The sequence below is a fragment of the Phyllostomus discolor genome, chromosome 12 (genome assembly GCF_004126475.2).
Source record: "Phyllostomus discolor isolate MPI-MPIP mPhyDis1 chromosome 12, mPhyDis1.pri.v3, whole genome shotgun sequence".
In the NCBI taxonomy this organism is placed as follows: Eukaryota; Metazoa; Chordata; class Mammalia; order Chiroptera; family Phyllostomidae; genus Phyllostomus; species Phyllostomus discolor.
In genome coordinates, this window is record NC_040914.2 from 16235519 (window position 1) to 16250236 (window position 14718).

The 14718-nt window shown below is 55.1% G+C and overlaps 1 protein-coding gene across 1 annotated transcript; it reads left to right on the forward strand.

Moving 5' to 3' along the window:
* On the forward strand, positions 1–9964 carry LOC114511446 (poliovirus receptor). Its single transcript, XM_036012796.1, has 7 exons — positions 1–427; positions 1869–2168; positions 2629–2746; positions 5623–5771; positions 6576–6692; positions 8439–8611; positions 9110–9964. Exons 1-7 carry the CDS (start codon positions 16–18, stop codon positions 9179–9181), a joined length of 1341 nt encoding a protein of 446 aa, XP_035868689.1. The 5' UTR covers positions 1–15; the 3' UTR covers positions 9182–9964.
* Positions 9965–14718: the final 4754 nt, after the last annotated feature.

Genomic DNA, 14718 nt, shown 5'->3' on the forward strand with positions numbered 1-14718 from the left:
CCCATCCAGACCCGGATGTCTAGGCCTGACTCCCAACCCCCTCCAACCCGTTTCCCCGCAGAGGCAAGCACCCAGTCCTTCGAGGTGCAGGTGCTCACCCAGGTGAAGGGCTTCCTGGGCCACAACGTGACGCTGCAGTGTAAGGTGCAGACACAGGAGGACGACCTGCAAGTGACGCTGGTGACCTGGCAGCGGCAGGACTCCACGGGGGTCCCCCGCACCGTGGCTGTCTTCCACCCGACCCAGGGCAGCAGCTTCCCTGAGAGCAGGCGGTTGGAGTTCGTGGCCGCCAGGCCCCGTGAGAAGCTGCGGGACGCGTCGCTGACGGTGTTGGAACTGCAAACAGGGGATGAGGCGAACTACACCTGCCACATCGCCACGTTCCCGCAGGGCAGCAAGAGCGCCCGCACCTGGCTCCGTGTGCTGGGTGAGCAGGGAGAAAGGGGACAAAAGGGTGGGTGGGTAGGTGGGAGTTGGAGGGGGCGGGAAAGCAGAGTGGAAAAGGCCCGGGAGGGAGTGATGCCCTCTGGAGCGGAGATCCTGTCAGGACAAAAGTAGGTGGGGCCTGGGAAGCGGAGGACTGGGTTTGCAGGCCACGCTAGTGTCTTGGGCAAGTGGTTTCCAAGTGCTGTCCTCAGCAAGCTGTCCACAGGGTCCCGGGAGGTTACCCAGGTGACCCGCTTAGAACAGAGGTCCCTGTGAGCCCCTGGTAGCTGCCAGCTGTTGTCACTCCCGAATTCTAGGAAGGGGTCGTAGAAAGGCCGAGCTGGAAGGAAAGGGGCTCGGATACCTGGGGGGGGGGGGGGGGGGCTGCTTTACTGGCGGGACCCCGGCGCCCTCTAGCGTCCTGGACTCTGGTTCACTCTCTTGAGCCCAGGGAAGAAGAGGACAGGTCCTCCTTTCCTGGAAATTGAGTAAGAAGTCTCTGTGCCTGGGCGTCCTCTTCTGTGAAACGGATATGGCCATGAGGATGAATAAGACCTGACATTTATTTTCCAATTATGTGCCAGGGACCGTTCCCAGTTTTGCCAGAGTGACTCATGATGAGGCAGGTGCTTGGAGCAGGGCCAGCCACCCAGCACCCGAGCCAACGGCTCTGGTCATTTCAGCAAACCTGGGGCTTCAGGTCTTACGGTTCAGGATGAGGGCAAAGCAAAACCACCCATGAGTCAAATTAAAGAGAAACCTTCAGTAAGTAATAACCCCAGGGAAGGATGGGGGAGGAACCGAGTGAAGCCCCAGGTTTGGGAATCACCAGAATGATGATTAAGAGACACACCTAGAGCTCAAGGCCAGTCCTGTCACTCGCTGCCTCCAGCCAGGCACTCACCCTCTTTACCGCAGAAGCACAGCCCTGCCCTCCTCTCCTCCACAAAGCCCTCTATGGCCACCCCCACTCAGGCCCTCCTCTGGGCTCCCCCATCTCAGCCTCACCCATGGTGGGTCATCACTGCCTGAGAGAGTGCCTGTCTTCCCCTTGGGCTGGACAACCCATAGAGGCAAGGGTGGGGCTGTCTCGGTCGTTGCTGGGTCCCCGACACTGCCCATCCCAGGGCCAGGCCATGTCTTCAGTGACAGATAATAATAACAACATTTATTGAGCACTTATTATGTACCCATACCACTTTAAGAGCTGTGCATGTGTATTCTCATTGCCTGTGGTCCTGTCTTTAGCCCCAGTTGACAGACAAGGAAACTGAGGCACAGGCTTACCCAAGGCCCCCCAAGTGCTCAGGGCCAGAGCTGGGATTTGAACCTGGTTGTCCTACATCCTCAATTAAGCCACCTCCCTCTGCTGCCCACATGTTTGTCATTAATCAATGATGGCAGGTGAGGAGTGACCTGTCCCCTTTCGCTCCTCTCCCCAGCCAAGCCCCGGAACAAGGCTGAGATCCAGGAGGTCCCGCTCCGCCCGCTCGGCCAGGAGCCCGTGCCTGTGGCCCGCTGTGTCTCCACGGCAGGCCGCCCACCCGCGAGAATCTCCTGGTCCTCGGGTGAGGAGGTGAATGAGAGCCAGGAGCCGGGACCAGTGCCCGGCACATTCAACGTCGTCAGCCTCTTAACCTTAACACCCTCGAGCCGGGTGGACGGCAAAAATGTCACCTGCACAGTGGAGCATGAGACCTTCGAGAAGCCTGTCCTGCTGCCTGTGACCCTCAGTGTGCACTGTGAGTGTGCCCGCGTGTGAGCGAGCATGGGAACCACTGCCCTCGAGCAACACGCTTCTTCATTAAGTAGGCCAACTTCTTAGGCCGCAGTCTACACTGCTGCCCCGGTGGTCTGCCCTGACCCACCAGCCGCTGTCCACACTGACACGCACCCCGTGTGCACCGGCTCCTGGAGCACAGTCTGCCTCCAGCTCCCTTGTCCACTGTCTACACTGCCTCGCCCTAGCCTACACTGGCTCCTCTAGCCCACACACAGCACTGCCCCTGTTGTCCCCGGTCACCTGGGCCACCGGCTCTGGGGAGCTGGGTTCCCATTACCCCAGACTCCTCACAGGCCTCTCCGTCTGGGGCTGTTCCCGTAACCTGCTGAGGCTTTTTCCTGTTCTGGCGTGAATCTCGCAGGTCTTCAGTCCCCTCTGAAGGCTCCCTATCTCTGAGTTTTCGTGTCTGTTTCACCCAGACCCCCCCGAGGTCTCCATCTCCGGCTATGATGACCACTGGGACCTCGGCCGCAGTGAAGTCACCCTGAACTGTGACGTCCGCAGCAACCCGGAGCCCACAGAATACGTCTGGAGCACGTGAGTCCTGGGCAGATCCAGACTCGGGGGTCTGAGGGAGGAGAAGATGCAGGAAAGTATAAAGAAAAGTCAACTAGGCCCCTGGCTGGTGTGGCTCAGCAGATTGAGTGCTGGCCTGTGAATCAAAGTGCTGCTGGTTCAATTCCCAGTCAGGGCGCATGCTTGGGTTGTGGGCAGGGTCTCCGGTTGGGGGCACGCAAGAGGCAACCACACATTGATGTTTCTCTCCCTCTCTTTCTCCCTCCCTTCCTCTCTCTGTAAATATAAATAAATAAAATCTTTAAAAAAGAAAAAAGTCAATTTGGGACCCTGAGGAATTTTCTGAATGGCATGCTCAGAGTTTATGAGGGGGTTAGTTTGGGTTCACTGATACACCTGCTCTTTTTTTCTTCTTCTTCTTCGGGTTTTCACTATTTTTTTTTCATTTATGTTTTTATTTTTAGAGAGAGGGACAGGGAGGGACAAAGAGAGGGAGAGAAACATCGATGTGTGAGGGAACCATCTATCAGTTGCCTCTCAAACCCACAACCTAAGCATGCACCCTGGCCAGGAATTGAACCAGCAACCTTTTGCTTTGTGGGACGAGGCTCAACCAACTGAGCCACATCAGTCAGGGCTACCCCTGCTCTTTACAGCCTGCCCGCTCTGTGACCAGTACTTAACTCATGCCGTGGGATCCTCGAATTCTAGCGCATCCCCAGGTCAAAGATCAGCTGGGCCCCAACAGGTGCCATCCTTTGCCCAGGTCACACAGCCATGAGGACACAGAGGCACCTCCAATGGCTGCCTGACTCCAAACTCAGTCCTCTAGCTTCTGGGCCGTGCCACCTCCCTGGCCACCTCGTGCAGCCTGCGCAGTCCTCTCTGAGGGAGCAAACACTGTCCCCACTGTCTGGGTGAGCACACGGAGGCTCAGGGCAGACAGAAGTTACCCTCAAATTCATACCAGTGCTGGTGTTAAGGGTGGTGGCAGCAAAAGGCAAAGGGGAAAACTGCATGACATAATTTCCATTGGGCTTTTTTCCTTAGTACAAAAATAACACAATGCCATTATGGAAACTTTAGATAATTGTGACCGAAAAAAGAATATTGCATCTACAGTGAAAGTACCCGGCCACTTCCAGAAATATCCACTGTCGCCTCTCATCCCGACCCTTCCTGTCTTTTTTCCTGTACGTCTCTAAACAAAAACTGCCGTGGATGCATTTTAACCTTTTCTTCCACCTCGTGAACCCCTTTCCACATCAAAGCACATAGATCCACATCCCTGTCTCTACAAAATTTTATGAGGAAAATTTTCTTTTTTTTTTAAGATTTTATTTGTTTATTTTTAGAGACGGGGAGGAAGGGTAAAAGACAAAGAGAGAAACATCAGCGTGTGGTTGCCTCTCACGTGCCCCCCCACTGGGGACCTGGCCCGCAACCCAGGCACGGGTCCTGCCTGGGAATCGAACCAGCGACCCTTTGGTTTGCAGGCCGGCACTCAATCCACTGAGCCACACCAGCCAGGGCTTTGTGAGGACCATTTTCAAACATACAGAGAAATTGTAGGAATTTCCCAGTGAACATTCAAAAACCCACCACGTGGCTTCTTCTGCTAACATTTCACTACCTTTGTTGTTTTGTCATGTTCTGCCCATCAGTCCATCCCTCTCTCCATCGTCCATCAGTTCTTATCTTGTACGCATGTCAAAATGCCCCAGCCCCTTTTTAATGCTGCTGGGCTTCCCTCTGGGTGCGTGACATCGATGACTTCACCAGCCCTGAGTGTGGGGTGCGGATGCACTCTCCGTTTCTATCTGTGCACATGCCGCGCTGGTGACCACCCTGGTCTGCCTGGTCTGCCCCCCCCCCCCCCCCCCCCGTGGAAGCCACAGTCAGTGAAAGGTGTTGCCAGTCAGAGGCCTCCCGTCTGTGTTGACAGACACCGCTCTCTGGCCACGAGCCACAGCAGGGTTTCCACCCCAGCTCTGCAGACGCCCACATCTCCACGCTTGTCTCTCCCCTGTCCAGTAAGCCCGTGTTTCTCGGCCGCTCCCCGTGTGCCAGGTGCTATTTCCTGGCACACCTGGGTAGATGAAGCAGGCCAGATTCCCTTCGCTCCCAGAGCTTCCTTTCTGGCAGGGAGAGAAATAATCAGATAACATGGTAAACTACGCAACGCCATGGAAAAGAGGAAGCAGAGAAGGGCCATGAGGAGGGGACCCCGCAGTTGAAGTAGGGTGGCCAAGGAAGGTGTTGCTAAGGTGATAGGTGAGCAGAGAGGCCTGAGGGAGGTGAGGGTGAGCTCTGCCGGTACCTGGGGGAACAGCATTTCAGGCAGAGAGAACAGCGTATGCAAAGACTCTGAGGTGGGAGCATAGCTGGATTGTTCAAGAATCAGCCAGGGGAGAGGAGCGGATAATGTGGTCAGTGGTATGGGCGCTGGCTGACGTGGGGCCTGTGGCTGCAGTGGGGCCTGTGGCTGCAGTAAGGACTTTGGATTTACTCCGAGTAAAGCGGGGGCTATGGGAGGGTTAAGACTGCCTTAGTGCGAACGAGATCATGCAGGCTGCAGAGCTGGGGACAGACTGGAGTGGGGGGCAGGGGCGGAAGCGGGGAGCCCAGTGGGAAGGTGGCCACAGTAGCCCGGGGTGGGGGCATCAGACCAGGGTGGTGGCAGGAGAGGCTTTAAGGAGTGGCTGGACTCTGGATACATTGAAGGTGGGGCAGGCAGGAGCTGCTGATAGGCTGGATGTGGGCGTGAGAGAGGGAGTCGGGAGAGTCTCAGGGCTGTTCTCAACTTACACCCCAGACGACGGGAGGGTGTTTGCACTCCTGGCGTGCCGTCCAGGCCGCCCACAGAGGCGGCTTCCTTACCCAGCTGTCTCTCCCAGGACCACAGGTTCCCTGCCACGCTCTGCCGACGCCCAGGGCTCCCAGCTCCTGCTCCATCCCGTGGACGAGTCCATCAACACGACTTTTATCTGCCATGTCACCAATCCCCTAGGGACAGGCGAGGCAGAACAGACTGTCCTGTTCAGAGGTGAGGAGGCCCCTGGGTGAGGGAGTCCCTCGGTCCCAGGACCGCTCTCTGACTTCCATCCTCCCCCGCCCCTCCCAAAAGCACCAACAGGGTCAGCTTTACTTTCTGTGGGCCCATCGTCTGTGCCATTGGCCCCATTGCACAGCTGCCCAGGTACCCCGCTCTGGGAACCCAGGCTGGGGCCATCGTATGGTGCCTCTTCCCCTGGCACCCAGAAAGGCCTGTCCGAATGTATTAGGCAGAACTCTATCAGTTGCAGCTGATAGAGACACAACTCAAAATAGTCCAAGCAAAAGGGGGACTTTATTAAAAATGTACCTGCAGTTATAATTAAACCAGGTGCTCCAGCTGTGTGATCCAGGAGCTTTTCTTTACCTCTCTTGTCTCTGTTTTTCTCTATGCTGGTTTTATTCTCAGGCAGATGCTCCACTTGGGGAGGCAAGATGGCCCTCAACAGCAACAGGCTGACATCCCAATAGTGTAGCACTCCCAGCACAAAAGATATACCACTTTCAGCAGCTCTAGCCAAAATCCCAGGGCTGGCTCTCATTGGCTCAACTTAGGTCACAGCCACCCTGTGAACCAATCACGGCAGCCAGAGAGAATGGAATGCTCTGATTGGCCAGATCTAGGTCAAAGTCCCATCGTAGGAACCAGAGGGTGGGGTGGAGTCAACCTGAACCATTTAGACTGAGGAGGAGGCAGAATGGTAACTTCTGAAAGAAATAAGGAATGATATTTGCGGGGCAGGTCACACCCCAAAAATCTCTGAACCTAAATCCCTGTTTCCTTCTTCTCTTCTAGGAGAACATCCCAGGGATCAGTCCTCTGGGACCACCACCCTGGTCGTGGGCCTAATCGTGGTTGGTCTGGTTGTGGTTGTTCTGGCTTTTGTCCTGTGGTACAGAAAAACACACTCCCGTGAGTCCCCCCCTCTTTGACACATCCCCTGCCTGTCTGCTATGAGTGAACGTCACCGCAGCCACCATAGCTGAGCACTAGTGTGCTCACCCTTCCCATGACAGCCTCTCTCTGAACCCTCTCCCTGACACCACACGGTCCCACCATATTACAGGCAGGGACACTCACATCAGAAAGTCCTGGTCATTGGATCATAGATCCGTTTGACAAATATTCAGGGAGTTGGGGCAGATTCTGCAGGACCTCGAAAGCCACAGTAAGGATTTTGGCTTTCAATCCAGGTGACACAGAGTGGATGGAGGACAGACAAGGACTGAACCGTCCCCAGCTTTCCTCCGCTGGTCTGCTCAGGAATGGTGCCCTAACTCGCGGAAAGTGGTGAGGGTGGCAGGAACTGACACCCCGAACCCCAGATCTAAGTGGCCCTGATGGTCTCTCACCTCAAGGGCCGCGCACAGACTGTTTCCCTGCCTGGAGCACCCTCCACATGGCTCCTTCTGGCAAAGTCCTACAGCTAATTTTTAAGATTTCATCTATTTTTAGAGAGAGGGGAAGGGAGGGAGAAAGAGAGGGAGATAAACATCAGTGTGTGGCTGCTTCTTGCACGCCCCCTACTGGGGACCTAGCCTGCAACCCAGGCATGTGCCCAGACTGGGGATTGAACCAGTGACCCTTTGGTTCTCAGGCCAATGCTCAATCCACTGAGCCACAGCAGCCAGGGCTCCTCCAGCTAATTCTATAATCAAAAGAGCTAGTTTGCCGAGCCCTTTCCACATGCCAGGCACTGTCTGGGCACAGCCCCCTTGAGTGCTCACAAAGCCCCAGCAAAGTGAGTGCTCCTGTGAGCCCCACTTCACAGAGGAGGAAAGGTCACCTGCCAACCGGCACACAGCTTGAAGGACTGGAGCAGAAGGCAGTTCTCTTGGCTACAAAGAATGTTCCCTCGACCACTGAACAAAATTGCCTCCTCACATACCAGCCAGGGGACCCCTCCTCCAGGAAGCCCTCCACGATCCTTCAGGATGATCCAATTACCTGCTCTGGGCCCCCTCACCCATGCCTTGCTGACTCTAGCACATCACCGTGTGGGGACTTGTCTGTCTCTCCAGTGGACTGTGAGCCCCAGGAGGGCAGAGCTAGAACTGCTCGCCACAGCTATGTCCCCAGCACCACCCACCACCAGACCAGGCACAAAAGAGGCATTTGAGGAAGCATTTGCTGGATGTGTCTTCTGCAGAGCCAGACTGCCTGTGTCTGGGCCCTCTACCACTTTATCCATTGTGTCGCCATGGGCAAATGACTCAGTTTCCTCATCTGTGAAATGGGAGTAACTGTACCTGATAATCCAGGTAAAGCAGCTAGCACAGCATTTGGCACATTGTAAGCCATGCACTGGGTACCTAAGCTCTGATTAGTACTGCTATTGTTGCTATAATTATTAGTGTAAATTCCATGAGAACAGGCCTTGTCGTCTGTTTTGTTCACAGTTATATCCCCAGCTCCCAGAATGCACCTGGCACAATGTAGACATTTACTATTTGCTAAATAAATCTCTGTCTGATGATTGAGGACAGTGAGGCACAGAGAGGTTAAGTCATTTGCCCAAGGTCACACAGCTCCTAAAGGACAGAGCTGGGATTTGAACCCTTCCACCTGGTTCCAGAGCCATCCGCAAACAGTATTTATTTATGCTTAATAACTGGGGGAAGAACCTATCCCATTCCTGCTCTACAAATGTATAAACCACTCTGGGACGAGGTACCCCCATGTCAAGAGCAGAGCTGGCCCTAGCATTCAGTGTCCCTGCCACCCACCTGTGTCAACTTCCCGTGCTTCCCACACGGTCCTCCATCCCTGACGACTTCTCCTGTTTCTCCTGTTTCCCAGGTCGGAACCAACGCAGACCCCCGGATAACAATGTAAGGGTGGTGGTGGAGTGCAGGGTGTGTGGGTGGGGGTGGGGTGGGGGCAGTCATTCCTGCATGACCACAGACTAACTGCTGTGGGCTTCCCCAAAGAGGGGACAGGCATGTCTGGGTGCCTACGGCCTTGTGAGGAAGCCAGCGTGGCCTCAGGCACCGGGTCCTGGGTCTTTTTTGGAGATGCCCCTAGCGGCTAGCCATCCCCGGCCCTTCCTGCCGGGCAGAAGCCCCTGGAAGGTTTGCTGAGATGCAGGTTCCTGGAGCTCAGTCCCTGAGAGTCCGGTCTGCTGGGCCTGTGCTGGGACCTGGGATGTGCAGTGGCATCGGTGCCCCTTCCCTCAGGTCACCTTGCCCCTGAAAGTGCTGCCCCGGCTCCCAGGGAGGGGGAGGAGGGGGAGAGGCAGGCCTGCGGCTCCGGCTCCGCACAAGGACTTCAGAGGGAAGACTTTCATCTGAAAGGGCCCTGAGGCTAAAGTCTGAATGTCCCTCTTCTAGGAGGTCTCCTATTTAGCTGTCAACTCTGAGGCCAGCTCTCCCCAGGACCTGCAGGCAGACGGCACAAGGTGACGCCTCCCGGACTGAATGGAGGGAGACTGCAGCCGGCGAGGACGAGGGCCTTGCAGCTGGACCCCGCCGCCACGGGTGAAGTCTCTCTCCAAAGAAGCAGACCGCCCTCTCTGTGCCAGGCCTCAAGATGCCCCCTCTGTGTTGCAAGGCAGCGGGCGGGTGTCCGTTCAGAGCCCCCAGAGCCCCCTCAGGTTCAGCGTGCTCACTAAGGACTCCCAGAACTCAGGGTCGGTGCCACACTCCGGGCCACGGTTCAGTGAGGTTCCTGTCAGCGATGTGATCAGTGGGAGGGCAGAGCCCGGGAGAGACCCGGCCCGCTCACCCGCTTGTCCGCTCCTGGGGGAGACACACGACAGCTCTTCCTTCTCCCAGGAGCAACACATGACAACATACAGGGTTCCATCAACTGGAAAACTCATCCCAGGCTCGGCTTCCAGAGTTTCCGCTGGGGGTCAGGCAGGTAGACGCGGCCGACCTTCGTCTCAAGCACCTCCTTAGGTCAAGCCAATGTGGTGGCCCGGGGCCACCATCAATCGCACTACTAGCACCGCTGTCCTTGGGGAAACAAGGACTGCTATCAGCCAGGACACTGCAAGAGCTTAGAGGTTATCTCCCGTGACAAAAGGTCAGCTCTCTCTCTGGGCAAAATCCATCTCTTCCTGCGCTGCGGGGTCATGGGGTCACACTGGATGTTCCAACTGCCGGGGAATTTTGATGAGACTTCTTTTACCTTCGGCCTTGAGCTTCCGAATCTCCACGTCAGTTGAATTTCTGTGGCTCCAAGAAACAGCCGCTGATCCAAGTCCCCAGAAGAGAGCCAGAGGCTGGGATGCAGCTGCCTGGGGCTGTCCAAGGAGCAGGAAGAACTGGTGGACGTGAACTTGGAGGTTATCGGCTCCTGGCACCTTCTTCAGGGGGTAGCATCTGTCGCCAGCTGGCTGGAGTTGACAGGACCCTGGGGCAGGGGTGCCGGTAACTCACGAAGGAAAGCAGATGTCGGTCCCAAAAGGTGGAGGAAGAGGTGCCAGGGGAGCCGCTGTGCCAGACACCTGCCCTCAGAGCAGGACAGATGCAGCCCGAGACCAGGAGGCAGAGCTGCTCAGCTTGACATGCCCACTTTGAAATGGTCTGTGGTTGTCAGAATTCCTCTCAGAGCAACAGCTGTGTGCTGGGGGATATACCTCAGGGAGGTGAGACCTTGGGCCAGGATGCTGAACTGGAGAGCAAGGCGGGGCCTGCTCTGCCCGAGAAACCAGGAAGGATCTGGGACCTGCCCTAGGCAGAGATGGGAGAGCGAGGAACAGAGGATGGGGAAGAGACAGGACCTGTGGGATGGGGAGGGTGAGGGGCTCAGGTGGCGGCCAGGCCAGTGGAGCTCTGCAGGACAAGGGGGAGACTGGCGGCCTTGCTGCCATGGAAACCCCTCAACGGTCCACAGTCCCCAGACAGTGGGCCATCCCCATGTGGGATGGAACCCGAGAGATGGCAGCAACACCCTGAATCAAGAAGGTCACATGGTGGACACTTGTCCCCAGGGTTCTCCGACACCGCACAGAGAGCTCGTCTGATTCCTATTTATTTATTTATTTATTTATTTTTAGAAAGAGGGAGCAGGAGGGAGAAGGGAGAGAAACATGAAATGAGAAAGAAACGCAGACTGATGGGGCCTGCGATGGGGCGGGGGCGGGGGGGGGGGGGGCGGGGGGGGATCTAACCGGCCGCCTTTCCATTGGCAGGAGGATGCCCAACCAACTGGAGTTGCACCGGCCGGGGCTGTCTTTTTAATTTTTTTAACTGGGTAACACGTAGACATCCGCAAATCTAAAATAAGACGTCAGGGATCCCCTCTGAGTTAACTTGTGCGTAGGGCAAAGGAAGGGCCCGGCTTCCTTCTTCTGCAGGGGGATGTCCAGTTTTGCGCAACACTTGAATGTCACCAGTGCCATGAAATTATGCACTTAAAAGTGGCTAAAGTGGCAGCTTTTTTGTCATCTCTATTTCCCCCACAATTTTTAAAACTGTTTCATGGAACACATCGAAATCATTAAATTGTACGCTTTAGGTGTGGGGATTCTATTACCACAAACTTAGTGGCTTGAAAAACACAAATGATTCTCTGAAAGTTCTGGCAGTCTGAAGTCCCAAATGGGTCTCACCGAGCTAAAATCAAGCCATGGGCAGTTGGCTCCTCCCTGAGGACCCAGCCCTTCCCTGGCCTTTCCTGCTTCAGAGGCCGCCCGCGTGCCTGGGCGTACAGCCCAGGGGCACAGCCTTTTCCCAACTCTCCCGGGTCAGGGAGAGGACGCTGCCTCCCTCTTTCCTCTACCAGGGCCCTGTGAGTTCTCCGGGCCCATCCAGCTCATCCAGGATAAGCTCCCCACACAAGGGCCTTCACAGCATCACATCCGCAAAGTCTGCTGCTTTAAGAGAGCATGTTGGGAGGTTCGTGGGATTGGGACCCAGGTGGCTTTGGGGGCGCATCATTCTATTTGCCACCCGCACCCACGGCCCCTGTCCCACTGCAGATGAGCATGGCGCCACCTCCTGGTGAGTTTAGGCACACAACGGTGTGCGCCGTTCTGCGCCCGCCAGTAACATCTCGCACTCTGCCCAGCGCCTCGGTTCTGTCACTGAAGGCTCCTGAAAGGTCAGAGGGCGTCTTTCAGCCCTTTCATAGCCTCATGTGGACTTTTTCTACCAGGCCCCTAGGGATGGGCGTTTGTGTGGTGTCTGCCCTTTTACAACTACAGCATCGTAGTGACTGTCACTTAGCGTGGGTGTGGGGACACACTCTGGAGGCGCAGTTGCTGAGTCGAAAAGGACGGCCCTTGTCGCGGTAGATTTTGACAGGCGGTGTCCCGCGGGAGTGGAACTGAGTGATCTCTGTTCCCACCAGCAGTGGATGTGATGGCCTGTGTTTTGTGGGCCCCATAGCACCGGAGGGCCCCAGAATTTGGGTTTAGGTGTTGTACGGCTTCACATAAGACTGAGAAAACCACAAGTATCCATATCAGAGGATGGAAGGGAGAGGGCGCAGTGCAGGTCACGGAGAGGCTGGAACAGCACCCCCACCCCTGCACTGTTCTGCACGGAGTGAGTGGGGGCGGGGTCTGAGCTGTCATTAACCCACTTCAGGTTGCCGTGAGGTCCCAGGAGCCTCTGCGCTGAGGATTGCTCTGGGTGAGGATGCCTGTGCTACCAAAATCTAACTTACTAAAAAACAACATTGCCCCAGCCAGAGTGACTCAGTCGGTTGGAGCGTTGTTCCACAACCTTTTGGCCACGGGTTCGATTCCCAGTCAGGGGGTATACCTAGGTTTCGAGTCTGATCCCGGGTCTGCACGTGAACGGGAGGCAACCAATTGGTGTTTTTTCCTCTCCCTCCCTTCCTCTGTCTCTACAAAGCAGTGAAAAAGTGTCCTCAGGTGAAGATTAAGTAAATTTAAAAACCAATGAGGTGACCCAAGAATTCCACTGCTAGGTAGATACCCAAAATGATCCAACACCCAAATAAACTGGTGTATGAAAACGCTCAGAGCAGCACTCTGCACCAATCAAAATGTAGAGGCAGCCCACGGGGATCAGTGGCTCCGCAGACGAGCAACATATGCTCCGGCTGCACAATGCGACACTGTCCAACCATCAGAAGGAAACACCGACCCACACCGCAACATGGGCGAGCCCCGGGAACAGCATGCAGAGTGAGAGAAGCCAGACATGAAAGACTACATATCGTGGCATCCCGTCTACATGAAATGTCCAATACAGGCAAATCCGCAGAGACAGGAAGGAGATCGGAGGTTGCCAGGGCCTGGGGGAGGGGGAGGGGGCAGCTACATGGGCGCAAGGTTTCCTTTGGGCGAGATGAACGGTGTCGTGGAAACAGACTGTGGGGGCAGGGCACAGCACCGTGAACGTGCTATGAGCCACTCCACTGTGTGCTGTAAAGTGGCTGAAATTCTAAGTTTGGTACGTGTTTCACCACAATAAAAAAAAAACTTAAAGATTTTCTTACAGAAAATGTTTTTTTCATTTCCTCACTCTTACTGGCAGAATTTGCAGAACCCAACTACATTCATGATAGGAAGGATGGGTGCATTGTGGAAGAACAGATAATATTCTAACTGGTGAAGAAAACTATTGTCCAATGACACTTATTAATGCATGATAAGGCAGACTTCATCCAAGGGGGGCATGGGGACCACCGCAAGGGGAGGCTGCAGGGAGATCAGACTCAACTCCAAGTGCAACAGGCCGGTGGGAGTGTGTGGCCCAGGAGCAGGCTGGGGTCGGTGGATGGGAACCACTGAGAAGAAACATCCAGGGTGAAGGAGGATTCTGGGTAAACCCACCTGACAGGATCTGGCTGAAGGCAGGCCAGGGCGATCAGACGTCCCCTGGGGAAGGGGGAAGATAAGGATGCCCTGGGCCCTTTTCTAACTCTGCTCTCATATCAAGGGTGGGAAGTTCCAGTTAAACTGATTTAGGGAGGTTCTTGCTAAAATCTGGACAATGCAGAGATGAACACAAGAGTCCAAATGCCAAAGCAGAGTTAAAAAAGGGTCCAGGAGACCCTGAGTAGAGATCAGTTAATCAGAGGCTATAAAAATGTTACCAGGCCCTGGCAGGTGCAGCTCACTGGATTGAGCACAGGCTGTGAACCAAAGGGTTGCCAGTTTGATTCCCAGTCAGGGCACATGCCTGAGTTGCAGGCCAGGTCTCCAGTAGGGGGTGCACGGGAGGCAACCACACATTGATGTTTCTCTCCCTCTCTTTCTCCTTCCCTTCCCCTCTCTCTAAAAATAAATAAAATCTTTTTTAAAAATGTGATGATCAGGATGACCAGGCTGGGATTAAAAACAAGACACCAGATTGTCTGGTTCCACCCCAGCCACCATGTGTGGAGTTCAGCTTTGCATCTCTGCTGTTCGTTTTTTCCCTCCACATACTGGCATCGTCCTTGGGCTGGAGCCAACATGGCTGCTGTGTTCCGGGTATCACAGCCAGATGTGAACCCGGAGAGGCAGCCCACCCCATCCTGGGTGAGCTTCCCCAGCAGCCTCCCCTTAGATCTTATTGGGCCAGTACTGCCCACCATTCAACCAATCCCTGGCCAGAAGCTTGGGGTGGCCTGGGAGGCTTGAACCAATCAGGATCTGCCCTCTGGAGCTGGGGAGAAAGGGGGATGAAGGGTACGGGAGAGGAGATAGAAGCCTGAACATCAGCTATTAGCAACAACACTCTCTCTCTCTCTCTCTCTCTCTCTCTCTCTCTCTCTGAATTTTACTCTCTTCTTTTTGAGTCTCTACTGTCTAAATTTCTGTAACAAACCAACTCCTTTTTAACGCATGCAAATGGAATCAAAGTTATTATTGAGAGTGAGATTTAGCAACTGGAAAATCCAGAGTAACTGGCTGTATGCACTGCCTGGCATTGCTCACAACCGCAATAGCACCACATTGGAGACCGTGGTTGTTCGGAAACCGGGACACCCCAAGGCCACGTGGCCCTCCAGGTGGTTCAGAGTCGAGATTTCT